General features: G+C 40.9%; 1 protein-coding gene across 4 annotated transcripts in view; it reads left to right on the top strand.

The window, feature by feature from the left end:
• The window catches only part of PCDH15 (protocadherin related 15), a gene marked incomplete at its 3' end in the record, with an annotated part of 380,126 nt that overhangs the window by 152,502 nt on the left and 199,823 nt on the right, over positions 1–27,801 (top strand). For all 4 annotated transcript variants that reach the window (XM_082002568.1, XM_082002565.1, XM_082002567.1 and 1 more), the window contains 3 exons: positions 565–673; positions 6,046–6,158; positions 25,451–25,657. In XM_082002568.1, the coding sequence (XP_081858694.1) occupies positions 565–673; positions 6,046–6,158; positions 25,451–25,657 (429 nt within the window). The remainder of the gene's footprint in view (positions 1–564; positions 674–6,045; positions 6,159–25,450; positions 25,658–27,801) is intronic.

Genomic DNA, 27,801 nt, shown 5'->3' with positions numbered 1-27,801 from the left:
TGTTCCCATGTTCGGCATGCGAGATCACTCCACTTCTGAATAATGGTGTGAATTACTGCAATGTCCATCCAGACTTTTCAAATGTACCTACCCTTGAAACGTCTGTACCTTGGCTTGAATTTCTTTTGCAGTATATATTTGTATATCACAGCCACTCTTGCTCCTAATGATTCTCAAATTCACTTTGTTTTTATTTCCTTTTTTAAAGCATTTGCTGTATTTCACTCCTATGATGATGTCTGAAATGTCTGGTTCCAGGGACTATTTATAGTAGCATAATCAGGCATTTGCTTGAACGTTTGTGAGCTTCCTTTCCATGAAGCTACTATAATAGTTTGAAATGTATCTAAAAGAAAGGCGATTGCTCTAGCAATATATATGTTGCCTACCTAATTTTGCTTTCAAAAGGGACATGGGCTGTAACTATTGTTAAATATCAGTACTTTTTCTCCTGCAATTTCAGCAAATACCCTTTTCAGTGGGATGTTTTTGTGTTAAACCTAAAGACCTGCCTCCTGGCTTTCTAATTTTTCTGTTTCAAATCTGTCTGATTTTTCATTTCAGGCACGTGTGAATCCCATCAGTGTCACTCCACCCATACAAGCCATAGATCAGGACCGAAACATCCAGCCTCCTTCTGATCGACCGGGCATCCTCTATTCCATCCTAGTTGGTTTGTGTCTGCTACTCTTGCTATCACTCACAATCAGTCACTTTGTTATGACCAACCAGAAAGAGATTGACTGGGAGAATAGAAACCTAATAAAAATTCAAATTGTGGTTAGTGGGGTGTTTGAGATTGTCCTACCTATTCACGTTTAATTGCAATTCAGAAGCTTATTTCAGATGGCTGCATTATTTATTCAGGTTAGATTCAGAATTGTCTGGTTTAGCCAATGTAGCAACTCAGCAAGCAAAAGGAGATACACTTGTCTGTGCTCATAGCTGTGCTGCAATGCATTTTTCATTCGCAGGTGCAAAGGTGCAGTAGAAGATGCTCAAAACAGGCAGTTAGAACACGTTTCCTTCCAAAAGTCTTCTGGCACAGAGCAATTTAAAGGGTCCTACTGTATCCCTCTTTAATGTGGCTGTCGGTCAGCTTGCATGCTTTCCCTTATAATTTAGCATTTAGGTGACACTGCTGTTTTCTGGCCAGAGGGGAAGGCAGTTCTAGAAAGAGTTCAGAGAATAGCCACTTTGCTGGGGGGTGTCTTATATTCTGCTGTGTTGTTGTTTTTTCCCTGCTACTTTCCTGTGTTTGGGATTTGTTTCCCACTGCTTAGCTTGTATGATTTCATAATGGCAAGGCCTGAGGCAGTGGTTTGCAGTTGCAGTCCTCTCCCTGCCCTGCTCTTCCCAAAGCACAGAGACGGGTGTAGTGACTTCTGTGCCCAGTGACTAGCATGGCAGTAGAAAATTCTGTGTTTTGTGGAATTGCATCTTTTTCCTATTTGCTGTGTTATACTGCAGCTACATGGTTTTCTCGCCTGTGGAGAGGTGGAAGTAGAGATATTAATGAGCAAATTGCATCATTTTGCTTGTCATAAAAACAAAAAACATGCTGCTTATGTATATGATAGTTCTGCTGTGAAAGGGGAAGGATGGTAAGTTTGATATGTCTGTTATTTTAAGAACCATCTTAAGAGAGTACAAGTGAATCGCTACCGTACCATCGTACTGAATGTGCAAGTCCTGAGCTCTGTGTGCAAAATGCCAGAGCCTGAACCTGCTTGGTGCCAACAGTCTGGTCTTGAGGCATTTCCAGGGCTCTATTCCCAGGACCATGGCAAGGGACATGGCCATGGGAGATCAGCCTCAGCGTCCTCTAAGAAAAGTAATCAAATGTGGTTTGGATAGCCATGAATCAAGCTAGATTCCTTCAGGCTGTAACTGGATTCACATCTGGCAGCCCAGTCCTCTTCCATCAAAACTGTTTTGTAATGAAATTTGTAAATACTTGTGCAGTAAATATACTAGCTGGTTTTGTGTTTGAAAATGGACTTGGTTTATTTATAAATTCACTTGGCTTAATTATAAATTCTGCTATTTACAGTTATGCCCTAGCGCAACATTTAGTCCAACTTTTCTTTAAGTTCTTGGCATAACTTGCAAAGCTCTTCAGGAATGAACTTATTAAAAATTGTGTTACACTAATCTGTGATATTTTTGATATTTGATTGATTGTTTTGACCTCGAAGAAATAATTCAGGAGATGTATTATAGTAATTTGGATTGGTTTTGGCAGTTTTGGGGATTTTTCAATGGAAAGGCTATATCTCTATATAACTCTCTTTATTTTTTTTTTTCCCCCCCATGGTCTTCAAAAGAATTTCCTTTTCAATTTTAGGTCTGTTTTTATCTTTGCTGGTATGCAGTGCTATTTATATTTTAGCCTTTACCTCAGAAAATATTAGTCTCCCAGGAAAGAGGCTTTGCAGATATTTCTCATCATATGAATTTTTCCCTTGCTTTAGATCTAAATGTAGTTGTTCTTCATATCTTTGGATATGTCTTTTTGTAAATACCAGAAGGTCTGAGCTGTGCCCATAGAATGACAGAATAAGCTACGTACCGAATATGAACGAATATGGAACTGTTTCTCAGATTTCTGCTACCAATTTTGGACAATGAAGTGTTCTATTTGTTTGATACTGAAATGAAGAGCCAAAAAACCCACAACAACGTTTTCAGGGGTTTCTCTCCAGTCCTGTGAGCTCACTGATGTATTTGCCTGGCAGGCAGAAGCCCTCCTCTGGCTCCAAGAAGAGCAAACTAAGAGTGCTCTTCACCTGGGGGACATTCCCCTCTGCTATAAGATCATCAAGGTAGAAGAGATCATGTTCCCTCCTAGGCTGTCAGCTTGCTGCTTCTGTTTGTTGCCTGGGCCAAAAGAGTGTAACCAGAAGTCTTTTGAGCCCTGAGCGCTCATGTTTGGTGCAGATGGTGCAACCTCACCTCCATCTGCTGAAGTAGGGAAAAGAAACTGTGTGCTGCCCTTCTTTCTGAAGGGTGCTCGTAGTCCTTATGAACCCACCGGTGTGTGCTGGCCCACCACCTTTTTGATACCTTAGACCTCTCCAAACACCCAGACCAGATGAATTTCTGGAGGCAGGAGACTCAGAGCTCATCCATAGAGCTTCAGACATCCCTGCTTTTCCTGTGTTACATCTGTCTGCGGGTGGGACTCCTGAAAAACCAGCAGCGCAAAGGTGTTGTGAACAGTTCTCTGGCCAGTAGTGCTTGTCTGTATATGCAGACAACATATTTTGAAGATACATGGTCACAGTTGCAGTAGGAAATCTCTTCTTTCTGGAAGCAGATCAGGTAACAGTATGGACTGAGGGCTGCTGTGCTGTGTGAAAATACAGGTATTTTTGCATATGCAGCAGCAGGTATCTCTGTTCCTGGAAAACTTTACTTTCAGAATTTGAGGTATCCTGAAGTTTGGACTCTTCTTGTGGTAGACAGCAGCTGAGCAGGCAATCATCAGTTAGGATGCAGGCATTCCAGCTCTATTAGACTCCAATCTTTATGTTCGTGATCATCCTCCGTGCTGTCTTTTCCTCCTTTACATGTTTTTTTCTTGGGGGGGGAGGAAGGGGGGGTGTCAGGGTTGGGCGTGTGTGGTTTGTTTTTTGTGGGTTGGTTTGTTTGGGGTTTGGTTTTGTTTGTTTGTTTTTGGTTTTTAATTTCCTGGCATCCTTACATGGTATTAACTTCATCTTCCCTGCTGTAGATCACTTTGTGCCTCTTACAGCCCACTCCATCCTCCCGTATGTATTTGTTCTCCTTCAGGGAACCTCTTGTTTTCTAGTTTCTCAGTGTTTTTGCATTTAATCCTTCATTTCTTGTTTTTTCTTAGCTTCAGCATCAGCCCTTGTGATGTGCAGCCTCCTAAGACTACAGCTATCTGTTATCTGCCAAAAGCTTGGAGCTCCTGCTGGATACCTAGTGCTCTTAAAAAATTAGATCAGTTAATTAGGAGTTGAAATTCAAAAGGGGGAAGGAGGGGGAGGACTTGGAGCTAGAAACGCTGCATTTATGTTGGTGGTGTAACAGAAAAAATTCTTCTGGTTACTGCTATCTGGGTGTATGGCATACATATATACAGAGATACAGAATATGTACACAATATACACACAGTATAGCAAATGGTTGTCATATGATGAGTTGCAAATTAAAATATTGCATGTGAGTTTGGACAGTAATCTGTCTCCCGGAATAGCTACTGACTTTTTCTAAAAGCAGTTTCTAATCATTCCACTTGTAAGGTGAACAAATAGTAGCATCATTTTTCAGAAAAGTGGTCTCTCTTTGTGTTGAATCTTACTCCCTGTTACACTGTATTGAGGATTTGGCACAGCAATAGTAGTCCTGCTCTTGTGGCTGCTTTAAGATACCGTAGCTCGTAAGCTCAGAGGACTTACTGGGGCATTTATACCATCCGCCAGGAGTCCTTTCTGCCTCTCAGCTGCTACACAAGACTATTCCTAGGCTTAAAAGGACTTGAGATCTTAGATGCATAATCTGGATTTTGGTTTCTTCAGATATTTTTAGTAATATCAATAAGCTATGATATACCAGAGTTCATGCTGTTTGTAAACACTGTGGCATTCTGAGCCCTGCTGCGTTCAGATTCGGGCTCTCACACTTCCCCAGCCGAGAGTCAGGCTGGCTCAGGGGAAGTCAGACAGTCAAACCAAACAAACAGAGATGAGACACAGACTGGTGTAGGCAGACACAGGTTTCTGCCATGCAAATTAGGAGAGGACATCTCTTTGTCTTTTAGGAAAAAAAAAAAAAGAAGTATAGACTCTCTTCCCTGATAGGCAACAGACTGTTGCTGAACAGTATCCTATATGCTCCTTGCTTCATCCTGCCCTGGCAATTAATGGCACTTTTTTTGTATACTTTCTTTGAGAATCTTGTGGCTCAAAAACACAATTCTTACCTCCTCCTGTGCCAGGCTATGCTCCTAGAGCCTTTTGGCTTGAGCACGGTACCATGGGTGTTTTTGGGCTGCAACTGCCTCGCTGGCCAGCCTAGGAGCCAGGCACAGCAAGGTCATGGCTGTCTCCATTCTTTGCATAGCTGCATCTCCATGGGTGCGCAAATCTGTTGAGGCTCTGACTGCTTCTGTCTTAACGGGGCTGGAGAGTATCCTGGAAAGTCACAGCCATGAAGACGCTATTTACTGCTGATAATGGAATGCTGTTAGAACAGAAGTGAGGTTTCACCTGGTGCTTCCTCCCTGATGAGAAACTTTTCCTAAAAAGATTTCTAAAATAATGCATCTGTTGTTGTTATTTACATATATGTTGTTAATAATGCATTAAAGAGCTTGCCCATAGGTGCAACAGAGGGCTACAAGACCTAAGGTTTTTAAAATGTGCATTTTAAATTGCAAATGGCAGGGCATTTTCTGTGAGCAATAACATGGCTATCGTGAACTTAGTGGTAACATCTTTTGTCACATCATGTCATTGTGTATTTTCTTTGTTTAAATATGCACACTCAAAAGCGGTTCACAGTGTTCTTTGCTTTGTGTCTTGTGTCAGGGTATGTCCAGCTAGACCTCAGGGAAAACGCGCTTCAAAGCTGGAGAGAGAAAATCACGGTTGTACGCGTTTAGCAAGTTGGGTTTCAGGAACGTGGTGGATAGAGGTGGAAGCTGATTTGCAGTGAAAGCTCATTTCTCTGTATGTCCACTTACCTGATTAGATTTATAAATATCTCCTGGAAGCTGAGAAGCAGAATTTCCACCAGCTGCTGGTGTGTTTGGGCTCCTGTTGTTGTAAGGTACTTAGGGATTCCCGGTCAAGAAGAATCTTCGTGGTTAGGGCAAGTAAGGAAATAATGATATTATTAAACACGTAGTGTTAGTAGTATCATTAAGCTCCATGTACACATGATGCAGTATTTTATCCTTGTAATAGCAGGATTAGTTTATGTTCCTTTTAATGATTAATGAGTAAAATAAATATATTGTTTAACTAAATCTTTCGGAAACAGCATTTGTTCAAAACTCAATGTCTTTTTTTACAGGTACTCCTGAGGATTATCCACACTATTTCCATATGAATCTCACAACAGCTGTACTCACACTCCTAAAGCCCATAAACAGGGATTTGCACCAGAAGTTTGACTTGGTTATTAAGGTAATTTTGTCTGAATTCGTGTTTCCATACGCTTTTGAAAACTACTTAGTAACAGAAAACTCTAGAGAAAATGTGGGGTGGGCTTGCTTGTCTGTCTTGCCTTTTTTTTTTTTTTTTAGGCTGTCAGGCATTTAGCACAATCATGGGGAAGAAAAGGGTGAAGCATTTTTGAAAAGGGAATGAATTGTGGTAGAGTTCTAACATTTCATTTTATGTTGATATGGTGTGAACAAACTAAGAACAAACCACTTGTGCATTTGCTTTTTACGACCTCAGTTGTCCTGAGGATGCATCTGTTCTATGTTTCATGTTTTTTCCAGTTCACAGCCCATGCTACAGAATCATATTGATCCAAATGATTGACTGAGTACTAAATATTGGGTGCAAGGAGAACAAAAGATCATCGCCCTATCTTGTAGCAATTGGGATGGTGATACTGTGTTTGAGTTTTTTTGGTTTTTTGGGTGGGGTTTTTTTTGGTGGTTTTTTTTTTTAAAGAAATGAGTGGGGAAAAAAAGGAAGCTCATTCCAGAGCTCTGCTACTGAGTAAAAAGGAAGCTTCTGAACATAACCGGTGCTGATCTCATTCAGCTCCCATTGCTGGGAAAAGCATAAACCACTTCTGTGGGATTGGTCTTTTCAAATCCTGCCATTGATGAGGAGAGTTGGTTTCCTTCCTCTTTTGTACATACTGCTTTGTCCTTAATTTTACAGTCCGACTTGGTAACAGTCTGCAGTTCTTAACTTAGCCAAGTGATCAAAGCACATACCAGTTCGTTGTGAAAAGTGTGGCTTTACAGATCTAAAAAAGTATCTTCATCTGGTTACTGAGTCCCAGTTTTGCAAGTATAAAATATTTTCAGCATTTGCTACTTTCCTTGCCAATTTGAGGATTAAGAGGAAAAGACTAGGAGGTGATGATAGCAATATTTAATTGCTAAACTTACTACATGTAGCAAGCTGTTAATTATGCTTTGAGCAAAATTGTACAAAGCCGTAAGTTTTGCTGCAGGTGAAGTTTGCGCGAACAGACTGCAGAAGTCAGTTCAGTAAAGACGGTCTCTGATGAGAACAGAGCAGAATTACATTTGGTTCTTTTGGAGACAGTCTAAAGCTGTTGTCTAATGACACAGAAAATTGTGTGTGTTGTATTCGCTGTATTGGTAAGCAGATGAGCAAATGAAATCAACAATCAAATGAATCAACAGTGGTCTATTTTAAAGTAGTAGATCACTTCTGTATTTACCAGTGTATTTTATATAGAATAAAGAGTGGGCTTTCCAAACTGTAGAGTTTTTTAACACAGGGATGCCATTATTTAATCTATTTATTATTTAATCTATTTCTAAATACAAGGGTTGCACTCATATAGTAAGAATTATTTATTTGCCTCTACGACACCCCCAAATTTTTTGGGTAGCACTGGCAGCAGGCTGTCCCCTTGGCAAGAGCAGCTCCTTCTGTACCGGCCTTGGAAATCATGTGCCGTAGTTTTGCTAGCTCCCAGCCTTGATGCTTTTGGCCTGTCATGCAGTCAGACCAGTCAGACCAATGCTTGCTGTCATTCCTCAGGAAAAAGCTGAGTAGGGTTTTGTGGTGTGTGGTGGGTTTTTGGTTTGGTTTGGTTTTCTTCAGAGCAGAAGCAGAACTCCGTCTTACAATCATTTGGGAGAGGGAGGAGCGCTGATACACACTTCTGCTCTTGAAATAAGGGGGGATGAAGGAATGTCTACAAATCTGGTGTGACAGAGCGACCTAGGTCTCCAGCTGTGCCTGTGCATGGCCATGCAAAAGCTGACTGTGGCTAGTACCTGTGTAACTTGTAGGAATTCTCTTTTGTACTAACTCTGAGCATTTATTAAGCAAGAGTCAGAGACAGATTTGCAGGCTCCCTGTGTGCATTTCGGAGAGGGCAGCAGTTTCTCTGGGAGGATGGTAACAAATTTATTAATATACAGGTCCTTTCTGCCTCTTCTGAGGAATAGAGTTGCGAGTATAGTATGACAGAAGATGAAACAAAACTGCAGCTTTTGTAGGAATTTTTAATAACTTGGCACCTTTTTAAATACTTGTGTTGATTTCCTACCTCAGTTGATTGTGTGTGCATCAAAGTATAAAGCTTGTATATGCTTAGAGTGAAACAATTTGTGATTGGATTCTTTGATAATCATCTATTTCCTAGCTTACTTCCTGTTGTGGGGTTTTGCTGTCCCTGGGACAGATGAAGAAATGTAGGTGGGTTAATGTCTAAATAAATATGCTAAGGAGTTAGGGTTAAAGCCCTGTAGCACTTTGGTTTTGTTGTTGTTGTTCTTGTCAAAATTCAGCAACTATATGCAGTAGCACAATACATCAATTTAAAAAATCAATTATGCTACTCTGTTACCACATTCTGTGTGCCTAAATAGCAAGCTCTGTTGTTAATGGAAATGTTTATCGGCATTATTAGGTTCATATTGCTGTGTTATATGTGCAGTCAAGGGGATAATAAGGAAAATTATCAGTCTGTAAGAATGATAATATGCCACCTGCTAGAATAATAAAAGTTTTAATGCTGTGTTGTTCAGGGACCTTTTGAACTGGTATAATGTCTTAGGCCAGATCAAATCTTCAGATTTTTCTTTTGCACATTCTCAAGTTTGCATTTTTCACTGTGTTGAAGTTGTTGAATCGGATCCTGTTTTATCTGGAGGGGTGCAGTGTGTGATGTTTCCCTTTAAACAGAAAAAACACTATTTTTATAGGACTTGCTAAGATATTCCCTCTGCTATCAAGGGATCAATTTTTTTTCTGCCAAAATATTATGGAAAACAGTGAAATGGAAAAGATGGTTAAGTCAATACATGAATATTAGAATGCATAAAGTAAGTTAGACAGGAAATTGGTGTGCTCATCTGTGGCATTAGAACTGCATTGCTGATAAATGTTGAATTCTCAAATAGGAAAACAATTGAAAAAGCTAAACTTCTTAATAAGAAATGCTGGTTTTCAGCCTCCCTGCTATCTCCAGAAGATATTTGATAATAAGCAGGGAGGCAAATTCGTTGGCCCTCCTGGGGAAGCTCCTATTGCTTCCATTCCCTGCAAAGCAGCAGGGGCTTTTACAAAAGAACATGGGGGTTCTTGGTGTGCGTCCCATTGAAATTTCCACGTGGCAACTGCAAGGCTGTCACAATAAGTGTGTGGATTTAGAGCCTTTGAACTGAAAGGGCTTTGCAGTGTTGTTAATACTGTAACTAAAAATATATCATGTATGGGACCCAAAATGTGTAAGGCTGTGAACATTACGAATTGTGTTTCTTTCCCTTCACTTACTGTTGCTTCTGTTACAAAAGATTGTTCCCGAGATGCAAAAACACATCCCATACTACTAATTCCTTTTTTGAAATCAATTACTGCTTTTGGAGTAAGTTTTATTTATTAATACATGTGTGTCATTTGAACATTTATGTCCGTAAAGGTAGGGACTTGCATGTCTTTTTGGAGAGCAATTTGGAGAGAGAACAGTCTTCTCTGGAGCAGACACTCCTGCTTTACGGAAGGTAGGTGCTAGAGAAATCAAACCAAAGCTACAGTGAGAGGGAGCATACCTTCAGCAACATCAAAGGCTAAAAATAATTACATCTTTGATCGGCTGCCTTGCTGAAACACCTGCCGAGATTCTCAATAAAATAATAAACATATTAAAACTCCATTTCCTTATCATTTGTCACTACGGTACCTGTCTCTCTCCTGGAGGAGAATGATTTGTAACAGGAAGGCATGTAATCAGTTTAGTCCACAATAGAGTTAACTTCACACCTTTGATACCTCTTTGCTTGTAGAAGGGGATATAGGTGGTTGAAGGAAATGGTAGCAGCTTTGATCACCTTTCTGGAAAAAACATGACCATTGCACTGTAGACATGAGACTGTTCTTGTTACTAGCTCTAAAAAGGGCGGGGGGGGGGGGGCAGGATTGTTGGTTTTTTTTGAAGCGTGCATATCATGAAACAAATAGGAAAATTAATCAAATTGATGCACTTTGATCCTTATCTATTTGAACATCAGTTATTTATCAATCAGACAAAATCTAACCTGACAGTCCTATTAAAATCAATTTACAAAGTGGATGGACTGTTGAAGGCTAGATGTGCTTACACAGCCAACGAAATACTAATAAATGAAAATGCTACACTGTGGGGGAATTTACCACACCTGTAAGAGACCAGATTTTGATAAAATTACTCAGTGCCGAGTGGTAATTTAGTTCATGGGGACTCACGTGGTTTTCAGAGTAGGCTGAGGAGCTACCACAAGGGTTGTCAGTCTGGCCCAAAGAATGCGTATGTGGAGATTTGGGGGAGGAGTTGTCACTAGCAAATCATAAGGAGTGTTTGCGTTATGAAATAATTAGAACTATCATGACTTCTTAGACTATTTCAGTGTCTTGTAAAGCAAAGAGTGATACTTCTCTAAATAAACAAATAGCCATGTTATTTACTATGATGACAGAAATTTTGTCAACTCTGTTAAGACCCAAGGTGGTCCTACTAAAAATACAAATAGTAATACAGAGTAAAGGAAGTAGTTCCCCACCTGTATACTGGGGAAATTAAATTAATAATGTAGTTTTAGAGTAGGTTTTCATACAACCTGTATGGTTAATTCTTAAACCATTGTCTGTTTTATTTGACTGTATTTGTGCCATTGGAAAATTGGGAAGGATTCATGTAAATTGGACATCTCAATAAAAACTCCAATTAGATTTAAAAAACCCAGGGTGGGGGTGGGGGGATAAGTTTCCCAGCTTCAAATAACGTTTATAGCCTGACTTTTTAGTAAGACTCTTCTTGGATCTGAGAATTTTGTGGCTCTTGGGGAATAGGCACTTACAAAAAGACTTACTTTGTGTCACAGTTGCTTGGGTTTTTTTGGTGTCTTCCCAACAGTGTTGGTAACAGAAGCGTGCTTCAACGCCATGCCACAGCTGTGCAGAATATTTTGATGAATATCCTTACAGAGTATTTCCTATATCTTATGTACCTATCTCAAAAATCTGTTATTCTCAGATGGTGTTTCAGTCAGACTGGCATTAACCTCATGACCGATAATACCATAGAAACGACTCTATAGTGGGATTGCGTTTCCTTCGTGTCTCAGTGGTAACCGAAGGTCAACACCGTGTGTCAGAGTTGAACAGACTGTTTGAATTTCCAGTGTTACAAGAAAAGTGGTTAGGGGTCCTGTTTTGCAAGAAGTATACTGAACTTTTCAGCAGTAATAGCTACTCTGTTTACTCTTTGGGCTTGAATCTTTGAATGGAGTGTGATTTCCAATTTTTGGAAGGCTTTCCCCTGCCAAACTGGCTGTGGCATTTGTATAGGCTGTGGCTAGGCACAGGAGGTTTGAGTGAATCAGTTGTACTTGCTTTGAGTGCGCATGTAGAGACTGAGCCTGAGTATCAGCGGGACCAAATTCCATATTAATGAATGAAGATTGTGCGGGAAGCTTGGCTACAATATAAAGTACTTTCCACTGGTGCATGCATTTGATTACATGAATACTGTTGTGGTACTGGCATGGCATGAATTTGTGTGCCTGTTGCCCCACTCATCCCAAGAAACTGCCTGGGAGCTGGAAAGGCCGCTTTTACTTTCTGGAGGAGGTGATTTGGATCAAAGAGATCCTCCCAGTATGTGTATTGGCCGTTGCAGTATAATTAAGCCCTTTGCAATGTGCGTGATTTTCCCTGATACGGATCTCGGCGGAAGTGACAGAAAGCGATGCTCTCCTACAGCTCACTCTGGAGGTTAATTGGTTTCTGTGTTCCTGTTGGGAGCTTCATTGATCTCGAGGCTGATGAAAGCTTACTGCATTACATGAAAAGAAGGCATAGCTTCAGCCACAGTCTCAGGACCAAACTGTAGACAAATGTGCACTTTGAAGGCGAGAAAGTCAAGTGTATATATGCCATGTTTTGTATGGTCTATTCATTGAACAAAGACTGTTTTCTGTTCAGAGTGGAAGGACAGGGAGACTCAGTGAGGATGCTTTGCCAGCCACGAGCAGGTGCAGAGGGCAAGGCTAAATGATCAGTTTTAAAAAACAGGTAGGTCATCAAACACAGCACTGGGCTGGGGCCCTTTGCTTTTTAAGAAAGTTGGGCATGATCTCAAAGGTTGAAATGCTGAAATAAAGAAGCTTATTATGATTCTGAGCTATTACACAATCATAAAATTGCTGAGATTTGGCAGACATCCCTGGAGATTGTCCAGTCTAACCCTCCTGCTCAGGTTGGGGATGGGGTGGGTGTTGAGTATCTCCAAGACTGGAAACCACAGCCTCTCTGGGCAGCCTGGTCCAGTGTTTCACTACTCTTGGATTAAAAGAGTTTCTTCTTATGTTTAAATGCAGTAACTTGCATTCCCCCTCCCCGCCTCACACCCCACCTGATCCCAGCACTCTAGATGTCTCACCAGTGCTAAGTGGCACTTGACCCACTGGCAATGCTTTTCCTAATGCAGAACAGGTTTATTGCAAGGGCATTTTGCTCAATTCATCCACCAGGACCGCTGTGTCCTGCCCTGGAAAGCTGCTTTCAAGTTGGTTGGCTCCTAACGTGTCGTAGTGCCTGGGGTTATCTCTCCCCAGGTGCAGGACTTGACATTTCCCTTTTTTTGAACTTCATGAGACTCCATCTGCCCATTTCTGCAGCCTGTCAAGGTCCCTGTGAATGGCAGCACACCCATCTGGTAAATCATCCACTTCTCCCAGGTTTGTATCACCTGCAAACTTGCTAAGGGTGCACTTGGTCCCATCAACTGGATCATTAATAAGGTTGTTAAACAGTGGTGGCACCACTATCAACCCCTGGGTAGGCCTCTATTAACTGGCCTTCAGCTGGGCTTCGTGCTGTGGGATCAGAACCTGGTGCGCCCAACTCAGTTTCCAATCCACCTCATTGTCCATCTTGTCAATACTTCACCGATTGGTTCTCCGGTATCCAGATACCAGCGATCATAGAGATAGTGTCAAAAGCATTATTCATGTCAAGATAAATAATATCTACTGCTCTCCTCATACCCACCAAGCCATTCATCTCATTGTAGAGGCCTGTCAGGGTGGTCGAGCATGAATTACCTTGCACAAACCCACACTGACGACTCCCAACCTCCTCCTTGTCCTTCATGTGTTTGGAAATGCTTCCCAGAATTATTTGCTCCACCATGACCTTTGTGAGCATTGAGGTGAGGTTGACTGGTCTGTAATTCCCTGGATCTTCCTTCTTGCCTTTCTTGAAGACAGAAATTACATTTGCTTTCTTCTAGACCTCAGGAACTTCTCAATTGCCACGAGCCTTTCAAATGTGGTAGAGAGGGGTCTTACAGTGACATCGGCCAGCTCCCTCAGCGTGTGTGAGTGCATCCCATCAGGTCTCCTGGATTCATGTACATCCAGTTTGATCACATATATCCTTAGCCTGACCCTCCTCTGTCTTCCTTGCTCCAGCCTTTTCTGTGGGTCTTGGGGATGGAGATTACTGAAGGCAGGTCTTATCTGGAGAGTCTGAAAAGATGATGACATTGAGTATGGCAGCCTTTTTCATGTCCCCTGTCCCACTCAGCAGCAGGCCTGCATTTTCCCTAGTCTTCCATTTGTTGCTGTGGAACCTGTAGAAGCTTTTCTTATTGCCATTCAGTTCCAGGTGGGCTTTGGCTTTTCTAAACCTACACGTTAACCCCAAACTGCATGCTCAGACAGTGTTCCTATAGTCCTCCTGCGTCCCCTGTCCCTGGTGCCAATTCTTGCAGGTTTCCTTTTTCTGTTTTGAGTTTTCTCAGGAGCTCCTTGCCTGTCCACACAGGCCTGCTGCCAGCTGCCCTTGATTTCCTTTTTGTCAAGATAGACCATGTTTGGATCTGGAGAAGGTGATTTCTGAAAGTCAACCAGTGCTCCTATACCCTGCTTCTCTCCAAGACCATATCCAATGGGATCCTGCCAAGCAGATCCCCGAGTTAGGCCAAGGTCTGCTCCTGTGCTATGGGCATTATTGTACAGACGCTTGTGGGGGGGCATATGGTCATGCTGACTTCCCAGAAGGGCTATGAGAGCTTTACCTACAATGCTGTCCTGTTGGCATTCCCTGATCTATGTGCATATGAAGGTGGTGCCCCTTTCAGCCCTCTTTAAGGATTATGGGGTCCCTCCTTCTCATACCACCCTAGCCAGCCTGGGTCCACCGCTTCCTCACTTGGGTGTTGGTTCTCATCTCCTTGCCAGGTTGATTAGCCATTTGCTCCACCCCCACACCCCACCCCCATTCTTGTATTGAATATGAGGATTGACTGTAGAATTGCAGAAGGATTTTGCAATACCAAAGGAGTCGGTGATAAAATGGCTGGTAGAATTAGGCATAGCTTAAAAATAAGGTGAAACAAGTCAGAAAAGATCATCCTAGTCTTAAACACAAAATGATGGGTTCTGGCTTGATTTGGGAATGAGGTTGTGGCATTGTAACAGATAACTGAGTGTGAAGGGTCGGCTCAGTGATCTGTGGCTGTCAAAAAAAAAAAGGCAAATTGAACATTAGAAATCATTATGAAAAATAGAGAACAGAGCAGAGAAAAAAAATCACTGTGGTTTTATACAGATCGAGGCTGCACATGTGTCTTGACCACAGTGCACAGCTCTGGTCTTTTATCACAAAAAGGAGAGCGCAGAACTGAAGCAGGCTCGTATCAGGTGAGGAAGGAAGAAGATATGATAGACACCCATAAAATATAGCGTCACAGTTCTGAGAGCGAAGAGGAATCAATAGTTCACTGTCTCCTGTGATGCAAGAGCTAGGAGTTATCAAATGAAACAAGCCGGTGGCAAGTTTAAAACAGACAAAATAAGATTAAGTTTGCCTGCTTTGACAGGCAGCAGTGTGGGGCTGAAAGTTGAGGCTCAAAGGGAGGCAGGACTGGCTGGTGAAAGAAAAAATCTATTGATATAAAGAGAAATCCAGGGAAGTCTGAGCTGCTCACTATCTTCTCCAGTCTTCTGTCTTTGGCTGCAGCTGCAACCGTGATTTTGCACTGGACGGATTATTGGTCTGATCTAGTACAATTCTTCTTAGGATGCTCTTTTGCTATGAGTTTCAGAAAAACACAGTACTAGCAGGCAATGAGAAGATGTGCATCAGTTGAGGCTCACTAGACTGAAAATTCCTGGACCACTGTTACAGAAATTGTCTGAAGTCCATGTTTTTTGAGACTTAAATTTTAAGTCCTGAATTATCTGACTTCTTTTCACCATTTCAGTAACTTCCTATTTGCAGTGTTTGGTAGGTTTTTGTAATAATGTCAGCCTCCAACTCCTGTCATCCTGTTTTGATCTCTTGGCTCCATGCATCTATTGACCTTTATTTGTTATCTTTGTTCAGGGTAGCTCTAATTTTCTTCTTTTCCAGCATATCTCAAAGAATGTATTTCCCTGCATTTAAGAGGATTTGTTCCTACTCTTCTTTGCTCTTCTAAATTTTGATATGGTGGTGTCTTAGTGTGGTTTCAAGGATTCCCGGGAAGGGTAGACACATATACACAGACTACAAGGGGAAAAGCAGTAAGCGTTTATTACCTACAAGCATGTGTTACACTAAGGGTATCTTGCAAAGCAATTGTCTTACCGACCTGAGGACTGAGAGGAAGATGGCCCACCCATACATTCTTGTGTCATCCTGCACCGCACGCTCAGCCCAGCAGTCGGTAGGTGCCAGCTTTACGTGGGCGTCCCCACGGAGGCAACGGTGGCCTCGCCGCATACCGGTCCCCCTGCTCTTTGGGAAATCCTGGTATTTATACATTTGCAGAGGAGCAGGTTTCGACACACATGACCAGTGAGTGCCGAAACACGCCTCTTGCTGACTCTCAGCATAAGGAGCCTATGGCGTACGCGCCCGCTGGTCAGGCGCACTGCACACACCATAGCCATCCCGTCTGTTGGTTCGTAGGCTCTGTACACACCACATATTATCAATCATGCTTAAGCCAATAGCAAGATATTGCAAGGATTCCACCCTCCACGTCCTCCCCTACTATTGTTCAACTTTCTTATCTCTGTGGGCAACCACCTGGTTTCTCTCACCCAGCCTGTTACCTGCTTTCTCACCCAGCTATCTGTTCTCTCACTGTGCTAACTGCAGTGTTCTCACGGACCGAAAGTCCGTCTTTTAACCCCTCTGCTGCGGTTTTCTCTGCTATCTACTTCTCACTCAGTGTCCAACCACGGACCAAAATCCCATCTTTTAACCCCTCCGTATACAGGTGGTCAGTAGGATTTCAGCACGAAGAGTAATGCCCCGTTTATTCTGTTTAATCAACGTGATAAGGACTTAGTGGTTTGAAGTACGTGTCTGGGCTGCAGCTTTTGCGAACTTTAAGAAAAATTCACAGTGATCGCTATCGAATAGGCCTCTAGAAAGTAACCTATATGTTAAAAAGCTCATCTTCCTGAATACTGCTGGTTTTTTTCAAATTCTTCTGAGCGCATAGTGGGAAATAAAATATAGCCCACATGACAGGTACGGTTTTCCAAAAATCTATCATCTTTGTCCGGGAACTGCATTGTTTTTGTGTATGTCTCTTGAAATGCAGCTGAAGATAGTCTCCTCAGATGTTCCTGCACACAGTAGAGATGTATCAACTATCATGGGAAACAGAGTGATTGCTCTGCCTCAAAATAGAACGTGAACTGAAAAAATGAGAGTATTTTCATACTCATGGTGACAGATTAGGAAAAGAGTGGAAGAAATGGATTTTCATTAAATAGTTGCTCAGTCCACTTCCTGACAATGATGAAATCTTTAAAATCATTAGTTTGGTCGAACTGCTGTGCATCTCCTGTAGGTATTAGGTACAATAAATGCTTTTTAAATTGTCTTTTCATATGTTCATCCCTTATGTGAACTCAGTATTCAAATACTTCTCTTGGTTTATCACTGTCACAAAAGCCTATGTAGTCCAAATAGTCTGGAAATTTCTGTTCTCTTTCAGGTGGCCTTTTTTTCTATCTTGTTTAATACAGTGATGTGAGTTGATGTAGAATTGAAAATCTGAATGCAGAGGTGGATCTTGTGTTTGTGACTAAGGAGACGGGGGAAAAAAAAAGGGTGCAGGAAAACCAAATGCTTCCCTATACATCAATAAAGTTTTTCTTCATAGCAATCTTTCTCTAAAGTTATCACATGCATATTGAAAATAGCAAGTTTTTTCTGTGTTCAGCAGAGTCTCAGCATGGTAAATGTTTTTCCTTGCCTTAGAGCATTGTCACAGTTAGCCGCTAGAAAGACCAGTGATTGGGAGTTAAGATTGACCCTAAATTGGGTGTCATCACTCACAGAGCAACAAAAACATTAAAACCCATAAATGATAAGTTCTGTAATGTCTTCTATTTACAGAAATAGCTGCATTTTCTTTCTGCAGTAAACAGACTTTTTTTTCCTTTAAAACTTAAAACATCTATCACTTAAAACTTAGCATAATGACTTCATAGCTGGCATTTTCTTTAACTGAAGGGAAGAAGAAAGAATGTCATTATTTGGAAAGGTGGGCAGTTGTAAGTATTACTGCTCACTGCACTGCTGCATCATAAGCCTAATTGATACCGAGGTCACTTACCCTTGATACATGAAGAAAGAACTGTATGTTTTGGGTTTGTTGGTTTTTTTTAAGCGTAGTGTCTAGACACATTACGTGCCAATTTCATTTCACTGCCACATCACAAGCTCCACTGACAGTAAAGTCAAATTTCTTCCATGTTCTAAAGATACCCTGTGCTTCTTGTCCTTAAGCCAATTTTTAATCCATTTCAGTAGTTCTTCCCTTACGCTGTACTTTCTGACCTTGTAAATTAATCCAGTGTGTGATACACAATCCTAAAGCTTACCCTAAATCTAGATAAATTATGTCCCTAGTTTCACCTTTATCTCCCAATTCAGTTACGCACTTAAAAGAAGCAATTTTGTCAGACTTGACCTTCCTTCTCTGTATCTGTGCTGACTGCTCCTTTTTTAATTACATTGGTTTAAATACTATATAATGTTTCCATCTTCTTCGCAGCTTGAAGTCAAGTTTTAAGTTTGAGTGTCTGAAGTTCCTGGGCTCTTTCCTTGTTCTTATATTAAATAGAAAAAGGGAAGTGACCTGCCAGCAGTTCTCCAGTACATCTCCTTCAGGGAGCTATCAACTGTGTTTGCCAGAGGCTTCTCCTTACTACTTTTACTGTGTCTCCTGAAATGTTGCAGTATAATCAATGGCAGGGGAAGCACAGGGGATTTTGGTGGCCTTTGGAAAGGAGATGAGTGCAAGACAGGAAGCTGTTACGGCAACTGAATTTGTGACATACGTGCTTCTCGCTAGGTTGATTATGAAAAGGTAACCAGACTGAAAAAAATGACATAACGTACAGTTTGCACAGAGATGGTAGTCAGGCAGGCAGTGGCGCTCTCTTTGGTCTCTGTGAGGAAGTCTGTAGTAGCCTACTAGGGGTTCTCTCTGTTTTGCTTAGGTTGATATTTTCTGGCGGTAAAGCTTAGTGTAGTTCGTCTTACAGCATGCTTAAATGGATGCATCAATTCTAAACCCCACATTAACTTCCAATAGCAAAAGAATATGCTCATTTACCTTTCAGAAAAGTCAAAGATCAATTTTTAGATAGATTGTGAATCTTCTTCAGGTAGCATTCTATTTTTTGTTTGCTGTACGCGAAGATTTAAATATCTAGGATGCAGTGGCAGGGTTTTTTTTGCTTTGCGTGGTGTCTATGTATGCATGATGGTGCAGATATTTTATCTCAAGCTAAATAGTTGTGTGTTGGGCTATAGATATCATTATCATGGGATTGGAAGAAATAAAAGACAGCATTATTTTATGTAATTGTTTCCAAGTACGCCGTGATTTTTGAATGTTACTAAAAAATTAGTCTAGCCATATAATAAAAAGTCAAAGTTACATTTAACATTTTTCATCTACTTCTGGATATTTCATGAGTGATAACAAAAGGAAGCTTAGGTACATTGTTGTGACTTGAGCATTTCGCATACTGTGTCCTGCAGGGAAAAAGTAATGATTTGATCACATTTTTAAAGAAACAATATCCAGAAGCTAACCTGATTGATTTAGGTATAACAGGCTTAGGCTACAGAAGCACAAGAAGAACCATGTCTAAAATCTGTTTTGTTGAATAGAAGTATTGAGTTGCTCAGGGAATTAAAAGGATTGTGATAGCACAGAGCAAATTGCTCTAAGACCTAACTGCAATTGGAAAAACTTTGGTTGCAAAGAAGAAAAGACTGATGGCACTAATTTCAGCAGACTCTTTGGTCAAGTCATGCATAAAAAAGTGCATTTTAATGGGCAGATTGGTTGCATGGGTTCGAAGAAAAATTCTCAGGGCTGATACTGCTGTAAAACTGGACTATTTTCACCAGTAGTATATATTCTCTGAGTTTTACACTTTTTTTAGGTTTAGGACATTATTGGTCCCATTATTTACTACATTGTGATAACCTACCTTCATTTTTTTGGGTCAGGAGGTCTATGATAAGTTCTGTTGTTATTTTAGGCACTATTTCCAGTTGTTTCATCATTGTGGCAAATACAGCATGTCTATTTTAACTGGATCAGAAAGACAGTATATGAATTCTAAAAATTGTCAGAAACATGCTTTTGAACCAGCAAATCAAGAAAAACACAGAACAGCAAAGGAATATGGGAATATTTAGTGCTTGCTGCTTACAATAGGCTCGTATTCCCTTTTGCCAGTGTGGTATTTTTTCTTGGATCTGAAGATCGCATGTGTGTACACGTGCTAGAGTGGGCATTTTCAGGAGCTAATTTTAGAGACTTTCAGGCCTGATAAAAGGTTGCATGCAAAAGGAAGAAGAAAGATTTCTGAACCTGAGTTCCTTGAAGCTTGAGTTGAGGAAGCTTCTTCCACCAAGGAAGGAATAATCCTTGTGGGGAAATATTTAAAGCTGCAAAGATGAGATCCCAGTCAGCTCCCAGGAGCATTTCTGTATTTTCTCAAATAGCTATTCAATGTAGACATCGGTTCAGCCAGAAGGATAAATTAAATGCAAGCCTGTATAAGTCCATCTGCTGTATAATGGTCTTTAGGGGAGATATTTCAAGATAACTTATCCAAAATTTCATTCCAACATGATTTCATGTAAAATTCATTCACTTCTCCCCTCCACCCTACAGAAACCTTGTCCCTTCTGAGCAATGTCAGTTCTGTCCAAGTGCTAGTGATGGGCCAATGTTATCTTGTCATCTTGACCAGATGAGATCTTTTGGGGGGGCAGGGGGGTGAACCAGTAACTCATCTTCATCATAGCTGCTGTTGAAATACTTAAAAGCTCTCCGCAGTTTCTTCTCAGGTTCGTTGCCACTACAGTTGCAGACGATGTGAAAGGGCGTTGTCAAATAGCTAACAAAGAAATCTGCTTGCAGTGTGAGCCCCTTTGCTCAGACCCCTCCTGCAGTTTACCAGGGCTGGTTCACGCTGGGCAGCCACCTGCGGCACTATTCATCAGCACCGCGCTCTTGTCCAAGCCGGGGGGAACTGCTGCCTCCGGCGGAAACATCCACCCGCCTTTGCTTTCCCTAATTCTCTGAGGCCTTCTTGTAGATTGGCAGGTCCCACTTCTAGTCTCCCGCACCGCGCGTACGTGTAGCCTGTTACCTGAAGGAGAAGAATGTTACTCATGTCCCAGCTGTTGTTAAAATGCATCAAGTTCATGTTTATCCCCATGTGCCACTTCTCCCTCAGCCCGCTACTTGCTCACCCTCTTGTTGGGATTGGAGCATGGAGAGAAGGAAGCCTGGTTTTCTCTTTTACTGACGCTCGAACTGCCTGTGAAGAGCGGGCATGAAACATGCCCTTTACTGGTGCTACTACTGCCTTAAATGCACCAGCTGATGGTGCTTGCAGGTATGTACCTTGCAATTCTTATCATAAAACAGAGTATCATAAAGAAATATAGTTACAGGGGAAGAAGTATCATAAAGAAATATACTCCAGGACTTCTCTGGAGTCACATCAGGCCTGGGTGAGGGATAAAGGTTGCTTTGCCCAGAGGAGCACGTCTCTACATGTGCAGAAACATGCTGAAAGGCCTTACATGAAGAAAACGGGCATCCTGGAATCCAGACTCGGTCGGTGCTACGGAGCAGCTGAGCAGGGAGACTGAGAGCTACAGCTTTGGATTTAGGTCCCTGTGTTTCACCTACACTCAGCTTTGTACTCTGAAGTTATTCTTGTGGAACTGCCTTATAGCCTTTCCTCTTTACCAGCTACGTGGAGTTAAGATGCCTGTATGAGTACTGAAGTTGTAAAGAACAGAAAAGGAAGCCAGGGTATTTCATTGTAGGGCTGACAGATGCAAATGTAATAGTATCTTACTGTAACCTTAAGGATGTGAAAGTAAAATTGTGCTGCCTTCCATGGTAGCAACCAGGTTTTTTGAGAATCTATTGATGCAGCCAAATCTGTTACTGCACTGTAGGCAACAGTTTCCTGTATGCAAAAGTGATCGGATGTCCCATTATTTGTTGACCCCAGCATTATGGTAGCCGTAGTTGGCAAAGTCTGACATAAATCCTATTTAAAGCATCTTGAACTGAATGTTTCGAATTAAGATAATTTGAATTTGACATAGGTCCCCATTGCCTTCACTGGATGCTGAGCAAAACCTTTGAAGTGTAATGGGCAGAGCCTGGGAACAGACAGGGTAGTATTTACACAATGCTGCTTCTGTCTTTGTGGGTGGGTGCTGAATGCGTGATGGAAGGGATGGTGCTGAGATAAGTTTTAGCTGGGCTGGAAGAGTTGACGGCCAGCTTTCCAGGAGGTCAAAGCTGTGAATTAACACTGCTTAAAAATAACAGCTGAAATAGAGAGGCAGGGACCTGCCGCATTGCTTTCGGACGGTGGCTGGAGAGGATGCAAGAGTAGAAGCAAGGCACTGGTGAGGTAAAACAGGATCAAAGCTGGAAAGAGAAAAATGTATCTTCTGTATGGCAGTGTTGTGGTTTAGCCATAGTCTTGGACTGTTTAGTTTTCATGCATCTTATGATAGATTTTCTGGACTAAGTATTCCTGAAGCGTTACACAAGGGTGCGGTGCCAAAGTTGCATTCTGCGAATCTGTGGGGAAATAGGAACCCTGAGTTTAAGCAAAGGTGACTGTGTTTTGCCAAGACAAGACTCTACCTCTTTGAGTATATATTTGGGTATAACCTCAGGGAGGTTGACACTGTGAACCTGGGGCACGTGGGATGGAGAAGAATGGTGCTTCCAGCTCTGAATAACACCAATAACCTGCCAAGTCTTCTTTGCCCACAGCATCCTCAGCAGCTGTAGTCCCTCAGACTGTCCGGGCATCCCCACCATGGGTCTGTCCAGCTCTCCTGTTCTTTGCCCTCCTCCAGTGGCAATGAGCACAGGAAGTAGAGATGGTGCCATGGAAGCACCAAAGAGTCTTGCCTAAGCATCAGTGTCCATCTGGAGGTTTTTCTCTTGTCAAAGGTTGGTTTATCACACCAAATGGATCCCTGCTAGCTTGACAGGAAAGAAAACTCCATATTATTGTTTACTTTCCTGAAGATTCAGGGAAGTCTATCACATTGCTTTCATTTCTCCTTTTGGGGAACTGTTTTGCCTGACCCTTAGAATAAGTGAACTTCACGTTGTTTCTGTATAGAACATTTCTTCAAGTTGGTAACCCATCAGTTGCTCTTTGCTCCTTGTACAAATACTCTGGCGAGACTGGTTTCATGGCATCTTCCATAAGGATAAAATTACGTGTTGGCCACTACAAATATAAGCATTCTGCAAACTGCATGTAAGTGGTCAATGCTGCATTTAAACTGCTCAAGCAACAGATTACGTAATAAATGTAGCTAACATTAATTAACACATTTCACATTATGTTATCCTTTTTTTTTTCCTTAGGTGCACTTAACTACTTAACCAAAACAGTAGTTGCCAGAGTGTAATTCTGTGCTTCTTTCTTTGTGTATCTTGGGGGTAGTGTGAAGGTACCGGCTGTTCTCATAGGTAGTATTCATAACAATGTGAAGGTCTAAAGTCTTCATCGCCATGTGTGTCGCTGCGATGAAGGCTTCATTGCATGCTTGTTCTTTTTCGCTTTATTAGCTCCTCCTTATGATGGTATATCTTCAACCGAAACCATCTAGCCAGCTTCACTGCAGATTGCTCTTTCCACTGAAGAACTGTGGAGTCCATTTAAATTAAGATAATATCCTTCGGTTGAATTGAAGGATCACTTACTCCTTTGACAGCAAAACATGTTCTTTTGGCGACTAGAACCAGAATGCTTTGTGGCTTTCTTTCTCAAAGAAATGTAAATTGGTTATTCTTTGTGCTACAAAATATGTGTTAGGAAGCAGAGGTACTCAGCCCGTGGCCAGTAAGTCCAAGCAAAGGTTTAGCAGGCCACTATGAGGAAAAATTGTTTTCACTAGCTGCACTGAACATCTGGAAGAACTTAGATATAAATTTGTCTCTTAAAAAAAACACACAACACCCCCCACAAAAAAACCCAAAACAAACCAATAAAAATAACCACCCCCCCACCCCCCAAAAAAAGTTAAGGAATAGGAAATGCAGCAAAAATTGACAATGTTACAGGTGGTGTATATTTTTTGAGAATTATGAAGGGTATGCATCAAAGGTACAAGAACTGCTCCTAGCCGAGCATTGCTTCTGGGAATATGTTTACGTAACATGAAAACAAATCAATTTCTCATATTTGATATGAAATTCTTTGTATCAAACAAGAAAAAAGAAGTGGCTTTTAGAGAAAAATATTTATTTTAAAAAGATGTTGTTTGAAAGTGAATATTTGTAACTAGCATTTTACTAATTTCTTCTCTAGTTCTTCATTTGCTTTGTTGGACCTATCGTTATGTGTGAAGGTCAAAAGGAAAAAGAGCAGTTACTTGTATTTTCCAGTGGCTTAGAACAACTCTGGAAGAGCCCTTGTAAGGAAATGAACAATTTGTTCTCCCTTCCAGCTTTCAGATAAATCTTTTCAAAGAGAGGAAGAGCTTATATTTGTCTTTCTGCTCTTATAAATATTAGGGCTGGGTTTTTTTTAACATGTAACTCTGTACTGTAAGGATCAGAGACTAGATACTTTTCTCTACGGATATTGCATTTTATTCTTTGTATTGGTCAGACCAGCTTCAATGTAAAGTGATAGCACTAGTCTGCAAAACTGATTAAAAGTGAGTTTTAATTGCAGTCCCACAAGTAGGCAGGTTGCATTAGAAAAGCAGAAACTGTAGGGATCTATCCCAGGGTCCCAGTGAAGCCATAGGAATATGAGACTGTCTTGCAGTACCCTACTGTTGCCTTGCTACAGGGACATGTGGAGGGCTATAATTAAAACTGGTTTGCTCTTCACAAATAAAAGAATGAATTACTTGTTGTCTTCTACTTCCTTTCTTTAATTTACTTTTAATTAGTCACAGGTAGTAAATTAAAAAAAAAAACCAAACCCAAAAAACAAAATAGAAAGCAACACAATACATTTATATTGGATTAGCACAGTGGAATGGGAAATTAGTTCTTCTACATTTAGGAAGTTTGAAAATAAATAGAATAAATCAGTTGAAACTGTATCGGTGAGTAAACCTTGGTAGGTGAGGCGTTGCCATTGAAAAGTGGGGGTTATTAACTGAAGTAAAGACTTTTGCTTGACATTCAAAACTAGGCAAAACCAAAACTCAAGTCCACTAATTTAACACTAGACAGGTGGGTTTGGGGGCAGAGGGAGAAAGGGTCATATCCAGAACAATACATTCTTCCAGTAATCTGTAGCAAGTATATCTGTGTGTACTGCGATGGTCTTTTGGTTTTAACTCTCTTGCTGCTGGTGTAGGTGTAAGTTCTGTTGTACAATCAGTTTCCCATTTTCTTTCATCCTTCAAAGATTTTTCCAAAACTCTCAATACTGATGGTGTAAGGAACTGTGTTTACATGTGTGCTGTATAGCATTGAGTTTCATTGTGGCTGTTTAGAAGGTTATTGTGACTGAAAGTCTTTTTGCTCTTGTATCATAGCTAATTTTTGTTTGGTATTTCTTTTTCTCCTGATGCTACGTTTCATAATGGGGTGATACATAATGTTGTTACTTATTTTTGTAACTGAATTGTAATTCTTAAATGCAAGCCAACAACAGTTAGGAACTTTGTAGTTTTACTTGGCTGAGAGCCTTTTACAAATGAGATATTTTCCTTAGGCTGAACAAGACAATGGCCATCCGCTTCCTGCCTTTGCCAATCTGCATATTGAAGTCCTTGATGAGAACAATCAGAAGCCTTATTTCACAAGATCTACATATGAGGGCTTCATCCTCGAATCCTCCCCAGTGGGAACGACCGTCTCTGATAACCACAATCTGACTTCTCCACTACAAATCGTAGTGTTGGACAACGATGTAGAGGAGGTACGTTTCTCGGTCTTTTATAGCGTCATACTTGTGTTTACATTTTTATTGTTTTCAGAGCTCTTTCTTTTTTTTCCTTTTTTTTTTTTTAATCGAGACAAAAACTGTTTTGGTAAATAAATAAAAGAATCTTAAAATGTGGTTGTTATGGTTTCTTTTATTGTTTTCGTTCTGAATTTTCAGAATTCAAAACAGATTTGAAAGTGCATCTGAACTGAAAAACTAATCTGAATTTTACTCAGCTCTCATTAAGATCGTGTTCTCTTAGAGACAATGAATGCTTAAAATGCATTTTGAGAGAAGGATGAATCTGCAGCACAGAGTGGGGAAATGGGAAAGAGAAGCTCGAAGTGGAAGGAAGTAGTAGTTTGAACAAACCAGGAAGAGGAGAAATAGGAGGGCAGGAGTCTGAAAGTTCCGTCCATTCTTTGCTCTGCACGGATTTTGATACTAACGTTACTCAGTAAAAATTTAACGTCTTCAAAAGAATAGTAACCAAGTAGTAATAATGTGATGCCTCGAGGGCTAATGTTTCTTCTGCTCTTACCAAGGCTGTTGCTGTTATGTGTTTTTTGATAACTTTTTTCCCTCTAATTACTGTTCTCTCTCCAGTTGTCCCCTTTGTTCTTTTTTGTTTCTCCTCTTCTGTTCTCTTGTTACTTTCAGATACATAAGGAAAGCTAAGTTGTAGGCATAAGTTTTGTAGTAATATTTACAGCATATGCCAAAACTCTTTAATAAAGTTGTTCTTTATTGTTAGAAAAACAATCTTTCATTTTTAAAAGTTTCACTTTTGACATAGGCAAATTCACTATTTTTGAGAAACGTGAGATGCTGTTGTCGCTGAAAGATGCTTTCCACACCACTGTCTGCGTGAGAGTGATTTATCATCCTAAGCAGCTATTTTAAAGCCTAAACCCATGTAGAATATCTCCTTTCTATCCCTTCAGATATCTCAGCCAATTTACGGGCATTCATAAAAAACAGCTGGAAGGAAAGTGGAAATGGCTGGTGGATCTGGCTTTCTTAGGGGCTGGATAAAAGCTACGGAATAAGCGCATGTGGCAGTCAGCAGGCTTTGCTGATGATGTGTATTACTTGTGAAGTACTCTTGTTCGGCACTGCTTTTGTTAGAAGTAAAGCCATTTTCTTGCTCAGTCACATTAATGGGATCTTGTAGGTTTATTAATGTAGGAATAAGAAAGGGATGCAGACATCAGGTATGTGTTTATATTTATAATACATTGTCTGTGTGTGTTGTGTAAAATCTCTTCCTGTCATGTGTGCCCAAACACAACAGAACTCTAATCGTATGAGTTAGTGTCCACAGTTTTAAGTGCTTTTCAAGCTGCTTTTATTTCTGTGACCCTTATGTGTATTAAACCAAAAAATATGGACATGTTTTTAGGGTTTTGTTTTTTTTTTTAGCCTAAGTAAATTGCAGTCTGTTTTGTTTTATCCACACCTTCATGAAAGTACTGGTAAAACCCTATGGTTCAAATATGCCTTGGTGCATATCTGTTTGTTACAGAAACCTGGAATTTTAGGGCACTGTTTATGCCTACCTTGCAACATGCATGATTGCGTATCAACTTCACAAAAATGGAAAGAGAGGCTATTAATTACCTGAAGACTGAAACCCAGCAAGTCTGCCTGTGAGACTGACAGACTTGCACATTAAATAAGTATGGTCTGAAACTCAGAAAAGACTTTTTGGCAAGCTGGAGAATTTGTCAACCATTTCTGCCTGGGTAGCTACGCTGCCAGTTTGGGTGATGGACGGCCAAAAATAGAACAAAATTGTCACTGCCAATCCACAGTGTGTTGCTGTTTATCTACAGGTCCACTGATGTTCCAGGGTCTGAGATATTTGCCCTCGAGGCTTTGTAGCTGCAGTGACCTAGGAAAATCCTACTGTGCATATGAAGTCCACAGTGTTAAAAGAAGTCATGCAGCACAGCTGGGGAGAGAGAGAATGAATCAGTTGTGCTTGAAATGACAGAATCATTAAGATTGGAAAAGACCTTTAAGATCATCAAGTCCAACCATCAACCCAACGCCAACATGCCCACTAAACCATGTCACAGAATCACTAGGTTGGAAAGGACCTTCAAGATCATCAAGTCCACCATTAATCCAGCGCC

This window comes from Phaethon aethereus (genome assembly GCF_964289735.1).
Source record: "Phaethon aethereus genome assembly, chromosome: 7".
In the NCBI taxonomy this organism is placed as follows: domain Eukaryota; kingdom Metazoa; phylum Chordata; class Aves; order Phaethontiformes; family Phaethontidae; genus Phaethon; species Phaethon aethereus.
This window is presented reverse-complemented; position numbering and strand designations above follow the sequence as displayed.